Genomic DNA, 22,968 nt, shown 5'->3' on the forward strand with positions numbered 1-22,968 from the left:
ACATACATATGTATGTGTGCATATATCTCTATCTATCTATCTATCTATCTATATTTTTTTCCTTCTCTGGCTTAATGGTTTTGTTTAGGAAAAGAAACAGGAAATGATAGGTTGAGAAAGAAAGAATAATTAGGAACAACTGAGTCTCAAATGTGCAGTATCATACCCAGATTTTCAAGGGTGTCCTTCAAGAAAAGACAAAAGTGTGGGCTGTAGGTCTGGGTTCAGAGTTTGCTTCCTCAACTCTCCAACGATGTGACTTTGGACTACTCACTGTGTTGGTTCTTGATTTAATTTCCTCAATGTAAAAGAGGGACCACATCACAGAGCCCTTCTAAGGACCGGGAGTCAAGGGATGCAAAGGCTTCCCAGCACCTCACCCACCATGAGCCACCAATAAGTACGGGTGTCATTCCAACTCAGAGTGACCCTGTTTCCTGTTTGATTCTATAATTCATATCAAGGGCTAAAACCGAACAGGATGAATTACCACTGTCTTAGGAATAAAACTCCAGTTCAGCTGACAACTGAAGCATAATGACTGCTTCGATTTTGTTAACAGCCGATCCCACTGGGAAGACTGTCCACTGAGGTATTTGATTTTTACTTTTTAAATAAGAGAAGTCAAATATTTCACCACCAAAACCCTTTTACGATGGGCATTCTCTGAAGGTAAGATAAAATACGTCCTTGACATGTACTAGCTACTAAAAGTCCAATTAAATATCAACGCTGTGGAGGTGCGGAAGGCTGCCATTTGTAGAACATTTTTTCACCCACAAGATGCTTTTGCTGCCCAACTGGCATCACCTGGGTGGTGTGGGTGAGGGAAATCCTGAAGTTTGGGATTCTAAATCAATACGGTTATTCTAGAGCCCCAGAGCGGAACAGAAACCCCAAGTGAGTAAGAGTGCTGGGCGGAAGAACTTACAATGAAATCTTCATGATTCTTTACCAACTGTAAAAACAGGCAGCGGACATCCCCACTCTGAGAAATACTCTGTGTCCAAAAATAAACTGTTTAGTCACTAACCCATATGGTTATTAAAGAATGGGGTAGATAGTGGCATAGTGGGGAACATACAGGAGATTCCATACAACATTTTGGAAATAAAGTCTTGTGAACCAAAACAATGGCTTTCCATAACAGCCACTGTGCTCGCCCCAGACAATGGGTAACTTAGACACACAAACAAAAGACAAACAACAGAAGCTTCCAAAAAGGCAAAGGAAACACCTGCTACTTTTTAAATGGAAGAAGACACTAATGACTATTTCATATGGAGCCTTTACAATAATATATGCTTCACCGTAGTGACCACAAAGTGAGATTTAAAGCTGTAGAAAATTATCAGTCCAGCAATATCTACAGTTAGTGGGGAATTTTGTGTCTTTTCAGGTTATCTCTATTGGCAATAGGAGCAAACATGTTTATAGACAAAAAAAGGTTACTCGTCTTTCAGAAACAACATGTAAAAAAGGATGGCAATATATGCATAGATACCACAGACAACAGTAAAATGCCTCTAAATTGGAAACAAAAGCATAACACTGATTATTTTGATTAAAAAATAGCATGAGACAAATTCCAGAAAAGTGAAACCATACGGAGGCTACTTCTCACGTCTACATTCCTGATGTGTCAGAAGGAGACTTAAGAGGTGCTGAAATAGTTCACAAATCACATGAAGGAAAAATGGGTCAATCTGGACTGGTCTTCAGAGACAGAAACTTTTTTTTTTTTTTTAACAAAAAAGACTATTGAAAAGTTTGGGGAAAGTTCTTCTCTTTGTGACTGACCCCCCCCACGCCCCCCCACCATGAAAGGTCCTTTCAGAGATCCACGTCCTAGGTGGTCCACGGGGCCCCAGGGCGTCTGAAATCAATGGTACTTTTTGTCAACACCTCCTTGAAATATCCAATGGCACACATTTCTTTTATGCTTTAAGCTTCTGTGAAATACAGTAAGGACACTTGGAAACTCCAGGGGGTGGGGGGTGGATGTAGCATTTTTATTAAAAAAAAAAGAGGAAAAGGTGAGGGGCTTCCCCCGGCTACTCAGGGTGGGAATGGGATATGGGATCTTGGCTGCGCCTGCAGGCGCCTCGCCCATCTATGAGCCAACTCCCTGTCGGTTTATTCCAGGAATTCCTGTTGACGCAAAGCCAACAGAATATAGAGATCCGTGGGGCAATAAATGGTGGAAATGGGAATGACAGTGAATTCCTGGAACGGCCAACGTCAGACCCGAGGCAGAAGAATTCAATTCTAGAGTTATCTCCTACGGCAGTGACACTGCCCGATGAAACTTCCCAAAGAACGGGAAATGTCAATGCCAAAAGTAGAAGGACGCTTGATGTCTTTGAAAATATTTATTCCTGCTTGTTCAAAGTGCTTAGGAACATCTGGAATAGGTTTGATATAAAAACTTGATAAATGTAGAAAGGCACTAATGTATTCTAACAAAGTTTCAGGGCGTTAAAAACGCACCCACCCGGGGCTTTATTTTAAGTTCTAAGATAAGATTAGATGCTATAAATAACTAAAATCCCATGTTGAACACATGAATAAAGGGTTTTCTATGATAGTAAATTGCTAGTCTCCTGGAAACATACACAGAAAAGGTATAATATTTAATAAATATAAAATACATACAATTAAAATACACAAATATACATGTGTATATGTATGCACACATATATGATGTATCCATTTCAAAAATCTGAGGTTATTTATTGTAATATGTATATCTTAATTCTAAGAAGAATCATCTTATTCCAGGCACTTTTACTACTTCAGTGACTGTTAGGAAAGGATACAGGATGACAATTCAGCATCCCTCGTCCTCCATAAATGTCAGTTTCAAAGGACTAATCTATTCATCTTTCTCATCAACATGCTATTTCCATGACTCATCTTTCCTTCCAAGATAACTGACATTTTTGAAGGGCACCCTTTTTGTTAAATTTTATTTTTTTTCTACTAAAGAAGTCTTTTTAATCTTCTGGAATTAAGGAGTTCATTTTCATCCACAAAGTTCTTTTTGTTTACTTCCTTGGTCTGATTATTCTACTTGAGGGTATGCAGATGGCTACATATCCTTTTTCATCAATGCTATCCTCAAAATAAAGTCCTAAAAATACCAGTGGCAATGAACATTTAGACATCTCCTTTTTGGTTAGTAGCTGTTTCATGGAATGTCTGTGTTTGAAATAGATCAGTATTACACAAGTAAAGATGCATAAAAAAAGATAAAGGGCAGAAGAATACCCTCATTTCCACCATCTCCAAATCAGAAACTTTAGCTCCACCTTTCAGCAATTTCACAGTAATCAAAGTAAAATCTGGGTCAAGGCTGAAAAATTAATCGCACAAATGGAAGACCAAGAATCAAAAAGCAAAACCCAAAAGGAACACAACAAGAAACTTACTGCAAGAAAAAAAACAGAGTTTTGGGTAGACACACATCGCTCGTGAGCCAGTGCAATGGCGTGTTTGGTGAAGACGGGTGATGGGTTTTTTTTTTTTTTTGCTGTATGCGGGCCTCTCACTGTTGTGGCCTCTCCCGTTGCGGAGCACAGGCTCCGGACGCGCAGGCTCAGTGGCCATGGCTCACGGGCCCAGCCGCTCCGCGGCATGTGGGATCTTCCAGGCCCGGGGCACGAACCTGTGTCCCCTGCATCGGCAGGCGGACTCTCAACCACTGCACCACCAGGGAAGCCCAAGGGTGATGGGATTTTACGACACAGTCCTAGAAGCACAGCATCCAGACCAGGGAGGAAATAGTCTCCCTTCACTTCACGCTGGTCTGGCCGCTGCTGGAAAGCCAAGTTCAAGTCCGCAGGCCAGGACTCCAGAAGGGAAGTGAGAAACTCAGAAGAAGGAGATTAGAACGAGGGTACAATTTTCATATGAGCAATTGGTCGGGAAGTCAGGGGCACCGGTAATGCAACAGTTGATACTTTAATATGAAAAAAGGTTAGATGACCACGTTCTTCCCTAAGTTCTGAGATCAGCAGATTTGGAAGGAATGGAGTTGTGATGGGGCCTGTAGAGGGACAATGGAAGAGAAAGCTCACTGGGGTTCCGGGAGCTTTGCGGTTGAAGCGAGATGCTAGAGGATGGCCATCACCGGGGCGTCGGAGTTTGTGTGTAGTTGTGGGATGGGATGGGGAAGGTGGGATTCCTGTTCAGGAAGCAAGCATGTGTCAGAGCTAAAGCTTTCCTACGTCGCAATTTTCTCAAGAGCTTTGGTGACAGCAATCACAGCACATGCCGCGGGGGGTGTCACCTCCCGTACGCCGTGATGGTCATGCTGGTCCCAGGAACCATTTGTCAATAGTGCTGAACTGTGCTCTTATTAATGGTATTACATTTTAGTGGCCTAACTGTAACGGAGCAGGACCCTATGCGGTCTTCCCGGGACAGACCCTTCCCCTACACCCTCGGCTGTAGCTCCTCTCTGAAGTACCTAGATAATAGTATCTGATGCACATTTCCTGAGTTGTTTCACAGATGCTAGAAGCCCTACCAAATGGAAGAAATTAAGTACTTGATGATCAAGAGCCCCCAGACCTACTGGCGCCTAAGGATTGAGAACTTTAAGCCCTGTGACACCACCTTGTTACCTCACCATCGACCAACCAGAGAATTGTGCATGAGCTGATCACACACCCTGTGACCCCCCTCCGTCACCTGGCCTTTAAAAATGCTTTGCTGAAACCCCTCGGGGAGTTCGGGGTTTTCTGAGCATGAGTCACCCATTTTCCTTGCTCGGCCCTGCAATAAACCTTTCTCTGTTCCAAACTCTGACGTTTCGGTTTCTTTGGCCTCACTGTGCGTAGGGCCCATGAACTTGCGTTCGGCAACATAATAATGATCGAAGCTCACCTGAAGCTATTGACATAGCTATATTGTAACCAAATGCATAACTTCAGCCTTCTTGGATTTCAAATGAAACATCCTAATGCTATTATTTAGTTCAACCTCTTTATCCTTGCCTCTAGTTGACCGGGAGTTTAAAAAAACAGCTATTTAAATATAATACAACTATAGCACTAATATCACTTTACTGTATAACCTGTAGAGGTTAAGTCTATGCCTTCAGGACGTTCTTCAGTTCTTTTCTATACAACGCTTGAGGAGAAGCAGGCTGACATCATGCCCCTGGCATCTCCTGATTTCAAAATATACTCTTTAAAGGCAAGAAAAACACTGGCCAGAGGAGAAATTATTTCAAACAAAGATGTGAAGCTGACCAGGGAACAGAAAGAAATCTCCTAGGGGCTCAGATATGCTTTTGCTTTATTTCTTGTCTATGGCATGTCTTACACCGAGTTTCTTTTAAGTGAAGCTGTGGAATCAACCTTATTGTCTGGAAATTTTAAGTGGGATTCAGTGTTAAGCGAGAGTCCCAAAGAAAAATTCTGTTTTTGAGGAAGAGTTGAACTTTTTTAGTTCAACTTTTAGGGGGTGGATTATTTTCTTTTGCAATAACATATCATACTTTTCATTAATTGGGTATTTTTTAGTGAATTTGACTCTAGATATATATGAATCTATTCTGAGTTGTGTGTGTGTGTGTGTGTGTGTGTGTGTGTGTGTGTGTGTGTTTTCATTAAGTAACCAGGAAAGCCTTTCTTTTCTGGAGTCCTCTAAGAACAGAATGACTATTCATTAGTCTCAGATGTATTCTTCCGTTCTTCCTGGGTAAGACGTTGGGGAGATTTGTCAAGGTACTGCACCACAATTCTATCATTCTACGATGAGAAATACAAATATTTGTAAAACAGCAGGTGTTAAATGATGAGGAATTACCCCCAAGGCCTTCGAGTGAGGAAGCCGTCTTCCTGTTTCAGCATTTTGCTTGGATTATCTGGCCTCCTATTCACCCCCCTCTGTCTTTTGGGTTGTAATGGTGCGCTTTAGGGCTGTGGGCACATGGTAAACTCTATTAAAGATTTGTGCATCTCGCCCTCAGCGGCAGGTGTATCCAGGCTGCCCAGGTATAAGACAATGGGCTACTTCTCTGAGTTGAGTTGAAAAGAGTAGAAGTGTTAAAAGCAACATCCATAAAAGAAAACCGCTTCCTAGTCAGTCACAGGGTTCTGTTCATTTTGTATCCAATCATTGCACACTCATTCGTCCTCAAAGCCATGGCAGTATGTCTTTTACTGAATTAAGAAAGGCTAGTCTTGTTGGCAGATGCTAAATGCGGGTGCAGGGCATACAAATGACCTTGACATCAGGGTTCTTTCGAAATATATCTTCACGAGGCGTAAAAAATGCCATTATCACCATTTGGAGTGTATTTTCTCAAAAAATCATGCAGAGCTAAATACATGCCAGCACTTTAATTACAGAGAGACCAGCTTCTCCATAAAATTCATCTGTCCTCTGTTTCTTTATTTAAAACAGACTTTAAGTCTGAAGAACAGTTAAGTGCTTTACAAAGACATTTTAATGAAAAACATCAATGGTGACAATGCAGCTCAGAACTTATTAGGCCAAAGATGTTATTTACCCAGAATTAATGACTTCCATTTCATTTCGTTTTGCTTTCTTTCGCTTTGCCCTTTCTGGTTCCAGATCTTTAGGAATTATCCATCCTAACAGTGTTTTGAATACAAAAACTTTTGTTCCTATGGTGGGATTTTAGGGCCCTCGCGGGGGCTTAGGAGGAAACTACCATCATACAGGGCTTGTATTGGGTTACAGGAAGGTCTAGTCCTGCTTTGATTCTTCTAGAATTCAGTCTTCTAGACTGGACACAGAGAGGAAGGGGACAGGGATATTTTGATCTTTCTAATCAGTGGGGAAATATGCCCTTTTGAAGGCTTGCTTTCTACTTCCCATGTGAGTCAGACATCTGACGACTTGAATGACCTGGTTGTCTACACCACAATGGGCTAGTTTGGGTGGGATGCCAGAGGGCTCAGAATCGCAGGCTGTTCAGGCTCTCAGGTTGAGCAGTTTCTTAAGAAAATTCTGAAACGCCTAAAGCATTTAAAAATAAATTCAAATTCACCTGAATGCCAGTGATATATGTAGCATCTTTGCCTTTGACTATTAAGGACACGGGTAGCTTCTTCTAATTCAAAAAGGAGAAAATAAGGCAGAGAAAAGACGACCCCCTCCCACTGTAGAGTGAGGAAATTGTGCCTGTGCCACTTGGTTTGGTCATTTCTGCCATTTTTCTCTGGTTATTATTTACTATCTCTGGGAGAAAATAGGAAGAGTAATTTCAAAAATGTGCAATCTACTAGTTTTCTCTTTATTATAGGAGCAGTCCAGTGTAAGAGTGTTTAGACGCAGGAGCATTTAGCCTCTTGTATAGGCTGCCCCAGTGAACTGGACATGGATGCTTTTTGCATATGAAGACTCGACCTCTCTTCCTACTGAGTGAGGGAAGACAAATTCAGAGAAGATGTTTCCATTTTCAGATGGCGTTTAGAAAGCACTTCATGTTTGGTAAGAATTTTCCTCTGGTCATTTTAGAAATCCTGCAATTGTTTACTAAGGATGGACTGGAGGTGAATAAAACAAAATAAAGGTCTTTGAAGACTGGCATTCCCTCTCTAAGAGAAAAGGATACGCTTCAGTGTTGTACTTGTCAAAACATTCCATCGGAGGAAGGGAGACGATGGATTTCCAAAGGCAGAGCTTAAGTCTGGCTTCGAAGAAGAGTAGAATGTTCCTTTCTCTCACCCCGGTTTATCAGTGGTCTCTTGGAGTTGGTGTGAGGTTTACAGTCAAAACTCAAAACAGTATTATTATCATTATCCTGGCTCTGACCCACAGATATGTTTTCCTCGAGGCCATGAAAGGAAGGCCATTTCCCCAGAACTGTCAACTTTGGACTGGAACACAGTTAATTATTTTCTCACCATCCTTGGTACTGATGGCGGGTGTGGATGGCCAACCTCCCTGAGGTTTTGATCGCTGAGGCCACTGCCCAGAATCCATGGTGCTCCTTGCCCACATGCATCGACCAGCCAGCCAGCCTCAAGGCATCATTTTTGTGCTTCTGCATATACCATACTTTCACCAATGTCCCAGTTTTCCATAAAAACATCTAATATCAGTCTATGGTCAAAGGGTTGGGAGAACAGGGACCTGCCTAGGTAAAAAAAAAAGTTATTTTTTTCTCTCAAGTTCATTCTCTCTTCTGCCTGAGCTCTGAGAATGTCTACTCTATGCTCCTTTTGTTTGGATGGAAATTCAGAAGGGAACAGAGGGGTGTGGTTCTCTCAGAAAGAAAGAGTGGGCTTCCCCCGGTATTTCTAGGGCGGTAGACACCTCAGGCAAGATTGAGTGTTTGTAGACACTAGGTAAGCATCTTTCATTAGCAACACCTGGAGACAAGAGCGCAGTATGGAATGTGGTCTAGGCTGCCAGAGCGATGTGTGTGTGTGTGTGTGTGTGTGTGTGTGTGTGTGTGTGGTTTCACCAGAAGTGGGACAAGTGGATAAATAAAATACGTAAACATTTAGAATTCTTCCTCTGTACTCAGGTACTAAGCTGCCCACGTGTCAGTGCTTCATTATTAATCACTGGTCATGTGCCTACTGGAAATGCCAACGACATTTTTTTAATCAATTATCTGCTCTGCTGTTACCATAGCAGCGGTGTCGTGGGCAATTCCTGTTGTGGTTGATAAAAGCTAGGCCACAGCCACTATGATTAATTTTCACCCATGATTTTCATGATTCCTATTATTTAACGATGTATTTTACTGGAGGAAACATGGGAGTCCAGGACAAAGTCTGTCATGCTTCAGATAAGGGACATGGCGGTTTCAATGGTGGAAATACATGTTTTCTCTAAGTGCTGGCTTTCAACCGTCAGATTCTGTCTATAATGATGTTCTCTGAGTCCATGCAGTGAGGTGGTATTAACATTTCGCCTTTTCAGGATTCAATAACGTAGTCTTCCTTTCGGATGGGCTCCAAACTGGCCCGTTTTCTATCAAACTGTGACTAGTGTTAGAACGGTGCTTTGAAACTAAACATTTCCCTTACTGGGGTGGGGTTGGGAGCAGGGGAGTAAAGCCAGAAATGCCACAGTTGCTTCTCTCTGCTCCAGCTGCACAATTAAATCATTTCTACAACACTTGATTGAAAGTCCTACTCTAGGGCTTCCCTGGTGGCGCAGTGGTCGAGAGTCCGCCTGCCGATGCAGGGGACGTGGGTTCGTGCCCCGGTCCGGGAAGATCCCACATGCTGCGGAGCGGATGGGCCTGTGAGCCTTGGCCGCTGAGCCTGCGCGTCCGGAGCCTGAGCTCCGCAACGGGAGACGCCACAACAGTGAGAGGCCTGTGCACCACACACACACACACACACACACAAAACCACATCACTTATGTGCGATGTACAAATTAGGCGGGCATCGTCTACATCCGCTGAAGTACTGTTTTCCTCACAGAAAGTAACCAAGTAATGGAGCTGGCTGTAGCCACAGCGGCATCGGGCTAGCCAGAACCACTGCCGTTCCAGAGACGCACTAAAAATAAGCACACGATGTTGAAAGTAGGTGAGAGCTATGTGTCGACAAAGGTTATACAAGCCCAGAAGCCAGGAGGGGTTTCTGCTATTTCTGAATCATTCTTCGCCCTTTCTGGGCTGTGACAGGGCAGAAAATGCGGGCGATGAATTCCGTCAGGTCTCCTGAGCAGGCCAGTAACAGGCATCTGCCAGGAAAGGCAGCAGCTGGCTTGGAAAGAGGTCTGCTACAGCAGCACTGATGTCTTCATTTCGCGCTCGCACGCGTCTCCCCAGAGCTGAGACAGATGGCCGTGTGGCTTAGGGGAACCCACCGGAGTGGTAGAGCACACACATCTGGAAGATCTATGTTCTGAGCATCTCCCTTTGCTCCACAGTGGTCAACCAGCCTTTAGGTTTATACTGAGCATTTCAAAGAAAACAATTCAGTTTTATTGCCACAGCCCAGTTATACACATTTGAGGGTAAGGTTTACGATTAGCGACGCACGACAGAAGATACCGCCATCAGCGAGACTACAGCTCTCCTTGGAAGAGACCTTATTGCCACAGTGACTGTGGTTCAGAGCTGCTCAGGGCCCCTCTGCTCCCTTCCCTGATGCTACGCGTCTGCTTCCTGCATCTCTTGGTTGCTGCCTACCTGGGCTGACAGGCGAGGGCCAAAGCCTGAGTCTCCTGCACCCCATCCATCCGTCACCACCCATCTCCGAGAGCTTTGTGTTCACACTTTGCTTCCTCTCTCACTCCGTTTCTCTCCGGTTTCTCTCACTTTGATTTATATTGTTGAATTTAAGGAATCTTGTGAGGTCGAGAATTATTTGCTCATACTTTGACCCAAGTCCAGGGACCCACAGACTGTGGGAAACTCTTAGCTACATGAAAAAAATGCAACAGCCCAGCACAACTTGCGCCGGTTCTCAGCCTTTGCTTAAGTGAGTGAGCTTGTCAACTGCACCCTTCCAGGAGCTGAGGCTCCAGTCTTGGGGCTCCTGCTGCCAGGCCCGTGGAGGGCGAACGTGGGGGGGATGACTGCACAGTGATGGGGAGATGCCGGGTCCCTCCCTCCGGGTTGGTGGTTCACCTCTGGGACCAGTCACAGTGGTGGTTTCTCCTTTTCCCACCACAGCTCGACAGGCCGTCTAACCACCTCAGTAATTCCCAACGTTTGGGACTTACTCGGTCTTTGTATGAACCAATTTCTGAATACCTGATTGCCTAGGAAAACAGGCGTCTTGCGAAGGTTAATGCCATTAAAAGGTTGAAATCGCCTATCTGATCTGAGTTTATGGTCAAAAAAGTGTCAGGGGAACAGGAACCTGACTGAGTAACTGAGATAATGAATTAAAATTGACCTCGGTTGGAAAAATCTGAGAACTTCACAACCTTTTTGGTGAGGTAATGCACAAAGGCAAAGGCATCTCTATCCGTTGAATCAGATGCCTCCCCTGTTCTCTCTCCTGTTTTCTATACTATGAAGCTTTGTATCACATGGAGGTGGCCACTCTGCTGTGACTAACAGAAATTCTCTCTGATGCTTGCAGCTCAGCTACCTTCCATCTCCACCGTGCGTAGAGAAAGAAAGAAGAAAAGGAATAGAAAAAGAGGACAGGGCTTCCCTGGTGGCGCAGTGGTTGAGAATCTGCCTGCCGATGCAGGGGACACGGGTTCGAGCCCTGGTCTGGGAAGATCCCACATGCCGCGGAGCAACTAGGCCCGTGAGCCACAACTCCTGAGCCGGCGTGTCTGGAGCCTGTGCTCTGCAACAAAAGAGGCCGCGATAGTGAGAGGCCCGTGCACCGCGATGAAGAGTGGCCCCCGCTTGCCACAACTAGAGAAAGCCCATGCACAGAAACGAAGACCCAACGCAGCCAAAAATTAAAAAAAAAAATAAATAAAAATGTTACCGTTCTTTAAAAAAAAAGAAAAAGAGGACAAAAGGGAGCCCTCCTACACTCCTACAGTGTTGGTGGGAATGTAAATTGGTGCAGCCGCTATGGAGAACAGTGTGGAGGTTCCTTAAAAAACTGAAAATAGAACTACCATACGGCCTAGCAATCCCACTACTGGGCATATATCCGAAGAAAACCATGCTTTGAAAAGACACATGCCCCCCAATGTTGATAGCAGCACTATTTACAATAGCCAAGACATGGCAGCAACCTAAATGTCCGTCAACAGAGGAATGGATAAAGAAGATGTGGTACATATATACAATGGAATATTACTCAGCCATAAAAAGGAATGAAATGGTGCAATTTGCAGAGACGTGGATCGGCCTAGAGATTATCCTACTAAGTGAAGTAAGTCAGAGAAAGACAGGTATCGTATGATATCATTTATATGTAGAATCTAAAAAAATGATACAAATGAACTTATTTACATAACCGAAACAGACTCACAGACATAGAAAACAAACTTACGGTTACCAAAGGGGAAAGGGGAAGGGGAGGGAGGGATAAATTAGTAGGAGTTTGGGATTAACAGACACACACTACTATGTCTAAAATAGACAACAAGGACCTACTGCACAGGACAGGGAACTCTATTCAATATCTTGTAATAACCTATGATAGAAAAGAATCTGGAAAAGAATACAGATTTACGTACATATATTTAAACCCGAATCACTTGGCTGTACACCCGAATTGTTGTAAATCGACTATACTTCAGTAAAAAAGCAAAAAGAATAGAAAAAGATATGGGGGCTGGGCATCTTTGTCTGGCGTGATGAGCTTGTGACCATTAGCGGTGGAGAAAGTCCGAGAATTTAGTGAGTTGCCTTTCTTTGTGGACAGTACCCTGTGGAGTACTGCTGGATTAGGACTTACACTTTCTAATTACTCCAGTATACTCAATAGGGATTATTTGAAGTAGAAACCCTCTAACAACAACAAAGTCTTAACTCATTTCTTAATATATGATATCTGTTTTGCTCTTTCTGACGTATTTCACTCTGTATGACAGTCTCTAGATCTAACCACGTTAACTCACTTCTTAAAGTTATTTATTTTTTTGATTCACTAAGCAACTGAAGAGATGGCTGGAAAACTGGCTAGAGAATCATAACTCTTGAGTCAAGACAGCAAAACCTCTTTTCTCTGACTCTGTGCTTCCCCCCATCCCCTGGAATCTCCTCCATATAGGTTAACATCTGGCCAGAGGTGTGCAGACACAAAAGATCACTGGACTGGAACACGAACTCATCTGAAAGTCAGAGAGCTCGAGTTCGGTTCTGGACTGAGACTGGAGCAAGTCACTTAGCCCCAAATGTCACCGTCCTCCCATGAGAACTGGCGGATGTGGCTAGGGCACCCTCTGCACCTCCCAGCGCTGGCCCGGGAGCGAAGGGTGCGCAGACCGCTGGGCCTCAGCTCCCCCCCTTCCTGCCCCCTCTACCGATTTGCTGGAATGATCCACGGGGTGGCTGGCTCTGTCTGCGAGACGCAATTCTCTTCCTGTGACAACGCGCCACCCGCCACTCCAGGGCGGGGAGTCTGGCTCGATACAGAGCTTGCTCTCTTGGTTAGGACGAGAAGTCCTTTGGAACCAGAATCCACAGTACCTTTGTGATTTCTGCTTAGAGTCTACAAGTTACCCAGTAACATACAGTTTCTGGTGTTGGCTGTCACCATGGCGAGGAAAACATTAACTGGACCCCGTGCCCATATAAGGCAGAGTGAGCCTGGAGCTCGGGGAGCGTGGCTCTGCGGCCAGGCCCCGTCACAGCTGCTACGGTGGCACCGAGGGGAAAACAGACAGCAAGGGACCCCAGGGGAAGCTGTGGGAAAGAACAAACTATGCACACAGCTCTCGGAGTGGCAAAATCCACCCCATGGCTATTTTTGTGTATTACATTACTTCTGAAAAATACTACCAATCCAAAAGCAGGGCAGAAATAGCTCTGCTTTCGATAGGACCCCATTTGGGTAGACTTGCTAATGAACAAATATTTAATATACATACACCAGGTTCGTAGAATGGACACGGACATTCTATTTTCATAAATGACTGCGTAAAGTATATGCGACTGTCCTAACAATAAATACACTGGGCTCACCCTGTAGACAACGATAAATGGCGTTAGTTATTTCTCCTCACTGGGTTTCCTTCTTATCTCTTACTGTCAGCCATTCCTATCACCTTATTGATCGATATTCAATAGCACACCTGAATCAATCGGGCAGCCCCGGGTGCTGACAGTTAGAACCACCGGGGTTGGATCTGTGTGGTCCAGGAACGGGGTCTACGTCTCTCTGCATGACTCCAAACGCTCCAGAGAGTGGCACGTGCAGGCCAGTCCCCTGGTGGGGTACCGCTGGCCCTGGCTCTTGAACAAACTACCCGGACAACTGCCAAGTCTCAACTTAGTTTGACCAAGATTGATAATGTGTCTGAAGGAAAGTCAAGCCCATGCTAGGTCACTCATGTTAATGAAATTAACCAGAAGGTGTCATTTTCTACTTTTTGGCAATGCGTAGAAAGAGACAAGGTATTTTCTTAATCAGGGAATAACACCTGTGCTGTAAACTTAACTAAACTAGGAAGACCAGGGGACCTGCAGAAATTCTCTTCTGATGACCTCTTTGAGAAGACCCTCGGCGTCATTTAAGAATCCACTGCTGTGCAGATGGCATCACATACGGAAATAATCAGAATGAACTACCTTTATGGAAGAACAGCGTTCTTGTAAAAGCATTATGGGAGTTATGTTCACATATTGGTTCTACGTTAACTAATCATAAAGAGTGAAAAAGAACAGACCCAGCCCCCTTCTACTCAGTCTGGCTTCTGTTTGGCAGATCCCAGGGAGAATGCAGGTCCTATCAGAGCTGGGGTCCCTCCAACTCGGGCATGTCTCACAGTTGCTTGTACAACACGCGTTTGCCTTCTCTGTGCCCGCAGAAGGCTGAGCTAGCCAAGCGCTGGGGAGGGGAGAGCCCTGCAGTCAGGCTTTTCACCACTGCCCCAGAACCATCGCTGGGTAAATCTATAGCAAGGGACCCCAGGGGGATTTAAGTCTCATGGAACGGTTTCCATATATTTAAAAATGCTTCTCCTTGTTAAATGCCGATAAAGCATCTTCAACTAGCACCTGCTTAAGCACAAAGTCCCCACTCCAAGCAGAGGAACCCTTTACTAAAGCAACAACAGCAAAAACTGTCACGATGAACACAGCCCGTGGAGACGGAAGCTTTGACCTCCTGGCAGAAGATCACTCCTCGACTGTGAGCTATGCCGCTAAAACAATGGGGAGTCGCATGTTAGTACATAAGCCCACCACACTTATAAAGGGGTTCCCTGCCACGCCTTTTAGGTATTTGACTTTTGGGGGCGACTCAGGTAGGGAAGGATGTAGGGTATGACACCCAACCTCAGAGGCGGGTCTCCAACCAGACGTCTCTTCCTCCTGGTGGGTGGGGATGGAGCACGGCTACTTTGAAAACTGACTTTAGAATTCAACTTGGTGAAACGCATTTGGAGCCCCCGAGGATGGCTGTAATTCCCGGTTCCAACAAGGACAGGGCAATGCAGGCGAGAAGCCCCAGTGGCCTCTTACTACCTGGCGTCGGACAAGCATGAGTCCTAGAGGGAACTGCGTGATTCCAAAGCGTAAGGACTCAGAAGACTTTGTGATGTAAAACGAAATACTGCTTCCCACAGTGCCACACACCAAAATGGGCTTAGACGTGTAAACAATTCCTTTTTAAAATCAGCAATACCAAGACTCAAACATCAGCTTTAAAGGCTACACTTTGATTGAACGTATGACACCCAAAATCAGGTCCGTATTTCAAACTCTGCCAGATGTTACGGTGATAACTTGGGGGGACCGTTTTTCTCTGACTTACCTATGAAGTGGGCTTTACATAAAGGGCATTCAGGGAATGAGTGGGATCATTTTAAAAGCCAAAGCGATTCTCAGCGGTATAATGGCAGCGCCCTCTAGTTTAAATGGCTATTGCAGTATAAATGCGACTATGCTTTCTTTAGGCAGTGTTTTTACAAAATGTATGCTTATATATGATATAAATATAAAACGCAGTTGCATTATGTGTACCTATATGCATACACGTGTATTTGTGACAACAAACAAGAGAAAAGAGGCTTGAGAAAGTTAACGCAGTTCTCAATGTATTAAGAAAGTGGTATAAATCGACCCAATTTTGCATTATATTGTTGTTTGCTTTGTGGGAAAGAACGCGCCTGTATTAAATTTCTTAGGAATGTACGCAAAGGACTTAACCAGGCAGGATGCGGCACTTCGTTCAAAATGGGTGTGTAAGGAAGATAATACTGCAGTGTTGCGACTTACCCATCCTCCTTTCTCGGGATAGCACTGGCAGCCCCCACTGCAGTCTCTCCCTCCACAGGGCACATCGAACTTCTTCGCGCCCTGCAAAAATGAAACACAAAGCAGAGAATTTACCACAACACTGCAGCTACACTATGCGTCATAGTGCCAGGTGCTGAGAGCCCTTCCAATTCTAACAACTACTCATTCAAAACTTTCGGTAAGTCTTTAAAAAAATAGAATTTAATTTTCAGAGCAGTTTTAGGTCCATAGCAAAAGGTACAGAGACTTCATGCACAGCTCCCCCGGGCCTCAACCTCTCAACCAAAAACATCCCTCACCAGACGGGACATTCCTTACCATCAGTGAACCTCCACTGACACCATTACCACCCAAAGTCCACAGTTTACACCAAGGTCGCTCTTGCTGCTCTACGTTCTATGGTCAATAAGCCTTTTTTCAGTGTCTATTAAATGCCAGATGCCAAGCTAGATCCTGGGGCTCAAAAGTCAAGAACTTTGCCTGGATCCAGGGATCCCACGTGAAGTGAGCCTTGGATACTGTGTTAAGCCCTTTAGCTTGGAGGAGGAGTCCAGGCACGTAGGAAGCAGCCCTTCATTCTGCCTGGCAAGGTGGGGGATGGGTTCTGGGAGGAGGCGTCCAAGGCTGAGTAGGATGGGGTTAAGATAAACGCGCAGGGCACTCCAGGCCCCATTACACAGCACGGGTCCCGGTGAATTACAGGGAGAAGGGGCTTCTGATCCGGAGGCAGAATTTGCAAATACACCTGGTAGGTGTATTTGTAGGTGTATTGCAAATACACCCTCACCTCCATCACAGGGTACCCGCCATCCACGGAGAAGCCCCGCGCCCCTTCCCTTTCCCTGAGACGTGCTCATCTAGGGTGCCGAAGAGGAGGGGTTGGGGAAGAGGCTTCTCTTAAGTATTTATTCAGTCGGGTTGGGGTGACCTCAGTGAACTTTTCATCAGACACTGAGATATAACTCTTGATGACTTTAGTGGATGACTGGGCGAGCTCTCTGGCTGGACGACTCCAGCGAGGAAAAATGCACTTATTTCTTGCCCTCGATCTCAGAATTTCAGGCAAAAGATGGGCTTGGAGATTGGACCGTGTCTGAGCTCTTCCTTTCAGACTGTGTCCACAGCACTAAATATTTTGAGTAGGAAATGACAATCAGATTGGCCCTCCCCCGCTCTCTGCTCAGCCAAGTGTCGGCCCTGCCCACTCCCACCCCCATCACCCCCGACAGGCGAGTAAGCACAGCTGGTCACTGGGGAACCTCCGTCTGGCTCGACACTCTTGGCCAGACCGTTCGGAGCCCCCATGGAGCCCATCCGGTGGGGACCCTGGGCGCGGTGAGCTCTGGTGAGCACTCAGCCAAACCTTACGGAGCAGACAACACTTCCCGACAACAGAACCCATCCCAGCTTTAAACAAAATCGCATTTCACCATAGCGACTCCATCCTCTCCTGAGCTGTCTCAGTGACTAAACAGGGGGTCACTTGGGGACTCCCTCTGAAGTTTTCTGCCTGTTTTTTGTGTTAGCACATCTGCCGGCATCTTCCCTGTTCCCGAAGGTTCACGTCAAGGTGCAGATGGGGCTGCCTGGCCACCTCGGCAGCTCCTACCGGCACGAGGCTTCCTGGACGGTCAAGCTTAGCGGGCACACGAGTAGACCCTGACTCAACACCATCTGGCCAGAGTTGACCTTAGACCTCATCAGCAATGCACTGTCCTTTCTGTAGAGGTGATACATTCCTTTCCTTTGCTAACTACTTTCTACCGAGAGGTCTCATTTGAGAGTTGCACATTTTTTGTTCTTATTATCACTCTTTACCTAATCTAAAATCGGTGGCATCAGTCACTACTTTGAAGAATTCAAAAAAATCTGAAAATCTCAAACCCTTTAAACAAACCAGCACCTCCAAAGCCTTTTGAATCTCTTGGTTATCCTTCTGTCCTAAGGCAATGGGACAGCCCAAGCTCCATCATGTAAGAGCAAACATGGATAAAATCCTTTCATGCCCTCCAAATATGATACAAGGTATTTGCCAATTTTTTTTATGGCTTCAGTGTTTAACTTCAGTGGGGCTCATTTTTAAATCCCACAATTTTGCATATTTGGTTTTTTTACAACCAGCTCCGTGCCAAGCCATCGGCGTATGGGTTATGATGAGCACCAAAGTGAGAGGAGCCTGGATGGGCCGCCGCATTTGTACTCTGTATCATGTACGACCGTGACGTGAATAGGTGTCTTGGCAAGGTGTCCCTGGCTCACACAATCATAATTCATTTACCAGTTGTTTGGAAAGGGTAGGGGGACTCCTCAGGCTGAAGGGTGAAGCATAAACCCCTATTCCCCATCTGGTGTTTCACATGCTATTTTTAATTTTGATTTTAAAGCCACTTGCCAAATCTCCGTATATAAATCAATGGTTGAAATGATTTTAATGGTTTCAAATCGATCTAACAGACTTTCTGTTCTAGGTTTAGGACATGCACTGGATTTAGTTATAGCAATGAGTTCTTCACAACCCGCTCAAAATTCAATAGCACTTTTCTGCTTTTGGAACTAAGACTTACAGGCTTGAAAACTCCTGGCCTCAATGCTTTTCAACCACGTGTGCATGGCTCAGATACCCCGACACAGGAGGTGAGGGAGACATTGTTGAGAAGCAGCCCTCCACCCAACAAGCCAATTTCCATCATGGAAACTCCAGCCCTCCTGTGCGTGTTTCCCATCAGCATCTGACATATCCTACAGAGGGGCTCATAAGAATTCCAACAGCGACAAGAGCCCTAAGTACCTCCTTCTGGAATGTCAGGTCTCCAGGATGAACAGAAGTATTTACTTCACTAGGGCGGGGCAAGTGCTCCAGACATCTCTCAGAGGCTGAACAAGTCGCAGGCTGAGCCTTGGCATTCCTCTGACAGGACCTGGGCTCTGGAACATTCTCAAGGTACATATACCCTCCTGAGGGCCTCGGATGAGGAGTGTCTGAAGTGCTACGTGGGGTCCTGCGTCTGTGTTCCAGCCCCACCCCCCCCAAAAAAGCTCAGTCCAACCACTGCCCAACCCAAGCCCTTGAGTCTACGCCTGAGTTTACTGCTCAGCACAACTCAAAGACCAACCATGGTCCTCTTGTCAGCTCCTTGATGAAGGTGACAAGCTTCCTCCCCACCTTACACCCACCTCAAGAGTCTGCCCCCCACCCTCCAAGATGACAAGCTGGCCCTGGCTCAGACCTTAACTTCAGAGTTTCCAGGAGGGCATGATTTCACCGAAAGGTCCAAGCTCTCTCAGAAACATCAATTCAATCCTCCATTAGTTTCTCACTTCAAGTCTGAATCCCCGTCGGTCACACGGTGTAGAGCAATACTCCCGCAGCAGCTCTCCCTGAGCTCCCCTGCAGGTCACCGAGGTCAATGTCCAGCATCTCAGTGGGAGATGCAGCTCCCAGGGCCAGGAGGCTCCTGGAGACTCACTGTCACGGACCAGCTCCATCTATTCAACCGAGCAGGCCAAACGCTCGCCCTGGTTTGGACACCCTTCATCCCAGCGCAGACAAGCGCTCACGGCCCCATAGGACCAATGATCCTGAAGATCCGTGAAAACCGCAAGGACTCCCATCCCTGGAGAATGCTCGAATCCAACACGCACGGGTTCCTCCTGCCCCACAGTCACACCGAAACCCACCCAGGCTCCGGGCCCCGGAGGAGCCTTCACCACACACTTCCCAGCCCGGAGCATTCAGGGAAACACTTTCCTTCAACTGCGTCAGCCAAGGGACCCTAACCCGCAGTTCCAAACACATATGACAGCTGGAAGGAGATCATTTATCCACCTTTTCACTTTGCGAATTCACTCCTCCCTCCGTCCCTCCGTCCCTCCCTTCCTTCCTTCTCCAGTGTTTACTCTGGGTGATGCACGGTGCTGGCCGCGGGTACACAGTGGGGAAGAGACCATGTAGACAAGTAGATGAGAACGAAACCTACATCATTTCAATTATGGCAAGTGCCGTGAAGAAGGGGGGTAGTCCGGAGTGAATAAGAGAGAAGAAAGCCCCACATGTTAAATCACGCCTGGTGACAGAGAGGACTGAGCGCCGGCCTTTCTCCTGCACTGTGCTGTGCCCCGTTCCTCCGTACGTGCCCACCCTGAGAGGCCGACCTCCTGCCGTGTAACCCAAGGCCTCTGCTGCTGGAACCGTGGGGACAGACGGGGAGCCGCCAGCCCTCAGGCCCAGCATCGTTATCACCAGGACTCAGAGCAGCTAGGACTGGAGCGAATTGGAACCCACCCTTCTCATGACCCTTAGGATGCACCCACGTTGCTTCCGGGCCAGGACTCCATTTCAACTCATTGCTGATTTATCGTCCAAGACAGACAGCCCATGGCCTGGGACATCCTGAACCCTACTTCTCAACCAAGAACCATCTCCGCTGCTACCAAGATGCGTGATCATTTCAGACCGTGGATCTAACTTCCAAACTGTGGAAGGAGGGGCACCAGGGGGATGAATCGCTACTTCCGTCAGCAGATGAACGAGCATCACTGAGGACACTCCCATCCTGGCAGCCACCTCTTCCGCCACCAGACTAGAGACCAGCCCCACTGGCCTCATCCACTCCTTCCAGGGAAGGTAGAGGAATTTAGCCTGCTGGGACACGGGGGAAGGACGTGAATTTCTTTTTTTACAGAAATTTTCCATTCTTTAAAAATTAACTTTTATTGGAGTAGGGTTGATTTACAATGTTGTGTTAGTTTCAGATGTACAGCCCAGTGAATCAGTTATACATATACATATATCCACTTTCCTTTAGATTCTTTTCCCATGTAGTTCATTACAGAATATTGAGTGGAGTTAAGGGACAATGAATTTCGACATCACGGTAAGCTCTTGACATCTCAGAAAGTGTTGCAGAGCTGACAGGAGTAGTTTTGAAAACTCAATGTGAAATATAAGCTTTGGGAAGTAAGAGAGAAGCAGCATAAACGTAAGAAGCCCAGCAGACCAGGAACGTCTCTGAGCTGCACCTGGAAGAGATGAAGGGTAGGTAATCCTTGCAACAATTAATAGGAAGAAAACCCATACTGGCGAAGAAGGAGTGGAGTGGGAGGGGAATGGGGAGAGGACGGAGGCTGATTGATTAGAGGCGGGGGCTCAGACACAGCGTCAGAGGCGATCCATCGCGCCTGACATGCCGCTGCTTCGTCTACACCCTCGCTACCCCCGGCCTGCTGTGTGGACGCAGCATCGGCATCGCCTCGGTGCTAGTTAGGATTGCAGACCCCGCCCCAGGTTTCCCGGCTCAGAACCTGCTTTCTAGCAGGATTTCCAGGTAAGCACGTGAAGTCTGGAGCACTGCGCTAGGCTAACGGGCTGGCATGGAGAAAGGGGAATTTGCTTCCAGACAATGAGGCAACTGCAAACCACTGAGCCATCTCTTCAGTGGAAGAAAAGTACTACTTCCTGCAGGGTCACTGTGTCCCTGCCTAACGTGGACCCAGGCATGTCCATCCTAGACAAGGGCCAGCCCTCGACATCCTTTGCCCCCTGCCCCCTGGGGCACAATTAGGGTGGCTCTGAGCACCCAGGACACGGTTTGAGCTTCTAATCAATCGCAGTGCCAAAAAATGTTAGTTCTCTTTTCTTTATTCAAAGCATCCTTTTAAGACTTTTTTTTTTTTTGCTGAATTTTATCCTGTCCCGAATTAGTAGCCAGCATTGCTGTGCTGATTAGAAATTCTAGGAACTGGAAACGGCCTGGAATGCTTAGGAGCCAACTGGCAACGTAAGGCCATAGGATACATTTTCTAGAAAGCCTGGATCATATTCTTCAAATGGAATGCAACAGATGGTTTCCCGGGGCAACATGGAGAGGTCTGAACAAGAGATTTTTTGGGTTAGCTTTCTATATGGGAATTCTTTTCTTTGGAGCCTTGTCTGAATCTTGGCATCATTACACTTTTTTTTAAAATTTTTATACATCTTTATTGGGGTATAATTGCTTCACAATGCTGTGTTAGTTTCTGTTGTACAACAAAGTGAACCAGCCATATGCACACATATATCCCCATATCCCCTCCCTCTTAAGCCTCCCTCCCACCCTCCCTATCCCACCCCTCTAGGTGGTCACAAAGCACCGGGCTGGTCTCCCTGTGCTATGCGGCTGCTTCCCACCAGCCAACTATTTTACATTTGGTAGTGTATATATGTTGATGCTTCTCTCACTTCGCCCCAGCTTCCCCCTCCCAAGCCCCTGTGTCCTCAAGTCCATTCTCTACGTCTGCGTCCTTATTCCTGCCCTGCCACTAGGTTCATCAGGACCGTTTTTTTTTGGATTCCATGTATATTTGTTAGCATACAGTATTTGCTTTTCTTTCTGACTTACTTCACTCTGTAGGACAGACTCTAGGTCCATCCACCTCACTGCAAATAACTCAATTTCATTTCTTTTTATGGCTGAGTAATAATCCATTGTACATATGTGCCACACCTTCTTTATCCATTCATCTGTCGATGGACACTTAGGTTGCTTCCATGCCATGGCTATTGTAGATAGAGCTGCAGTGAACATAGTGGTACATGACTCTTTTGAATTATGGTTTTCTCAGGGTAGATGCCCAGTAGTGGGATTGCTGGGTCGTATGGTAGTTCTATTTTTAGTTTTTTAAGGAACCTCCATACTGTTCCCCATAGTGGCTGTATCAATTTACATTCCCACCAACAGTGCAGGAAGGTTCCCTTTTCTCCACACCCTCTCCAGCATTTACTGTTTCTAGATTTTTTTGATGAGGGCCATTCTGACCGGTGTGAGGCACTATCTCATAGAATGATTTAAAAATACATCTATTTGCACGGGCTTTAGTTCATCCCACAGGCATACAAATCACCCTAGATGCATGGTCTAGACTCCCCGGGGAGTCTTTCTTCTCTGGGAGAACAAAAGTCATGGAATGTTCTAAGCAAAGCCGAGTTCTAGCTTCCTGAACCAGGCATCTATCAGATTCAAGGAGAGACTTTCCGCCTTGGGCCACCGGCTCTCTGGCTGCCTGCAGAGACCTGCTCTGCCATTTCTCACTGGAATTCAGGGAAGAGTCGCAGTAGGGATCAAGGGTAGCGGCTGCAGGATTAAGAGAGCGCCCGGTC

The 22,968-nt window shown here is 46.1% G+C and overlaps 1 protein-coding gene across 1 annotated transcript in view; it reads right to left on the reverse strand.

Moving 5' to 3' along the window:
• The window catches only part of COL4A2 (collagen type IV alpha 2 chain), a 177,872-nt gene that overhangs the window by 107,165 nt on the left and 47,739 nt on the right, over window positions 1-22,968 (reverse strand). The window contains exon 4 of the mRNA XM_022576773.3: window positions 15,813-15,893. Coding sequence (XP_022432481.1) covers window positions 15,813-15,893 — 81 coding nt within the window. The remainder of the gene's footprint in view (window positions 1-15,812; window positions 15,894-22,968) is intronic.

Source organism: Delphinapterus leucas, chromosome 18 (assembly GCF_059928025.1).
Source record: "Delphinapterus leucas isolate spDelLeu-1000000601 "Yukka" chromosome 18, BTC_Dleu_Yukka2, whole genome shotgun sequence".
Taxonomy (NCBI): domain Eukaryota; kingdom Metazoa; phylum Chordata; class Mammalia; order Artiodactyla; family Monodontidae; genus Delphinapterus; species Delphinapterus leucas.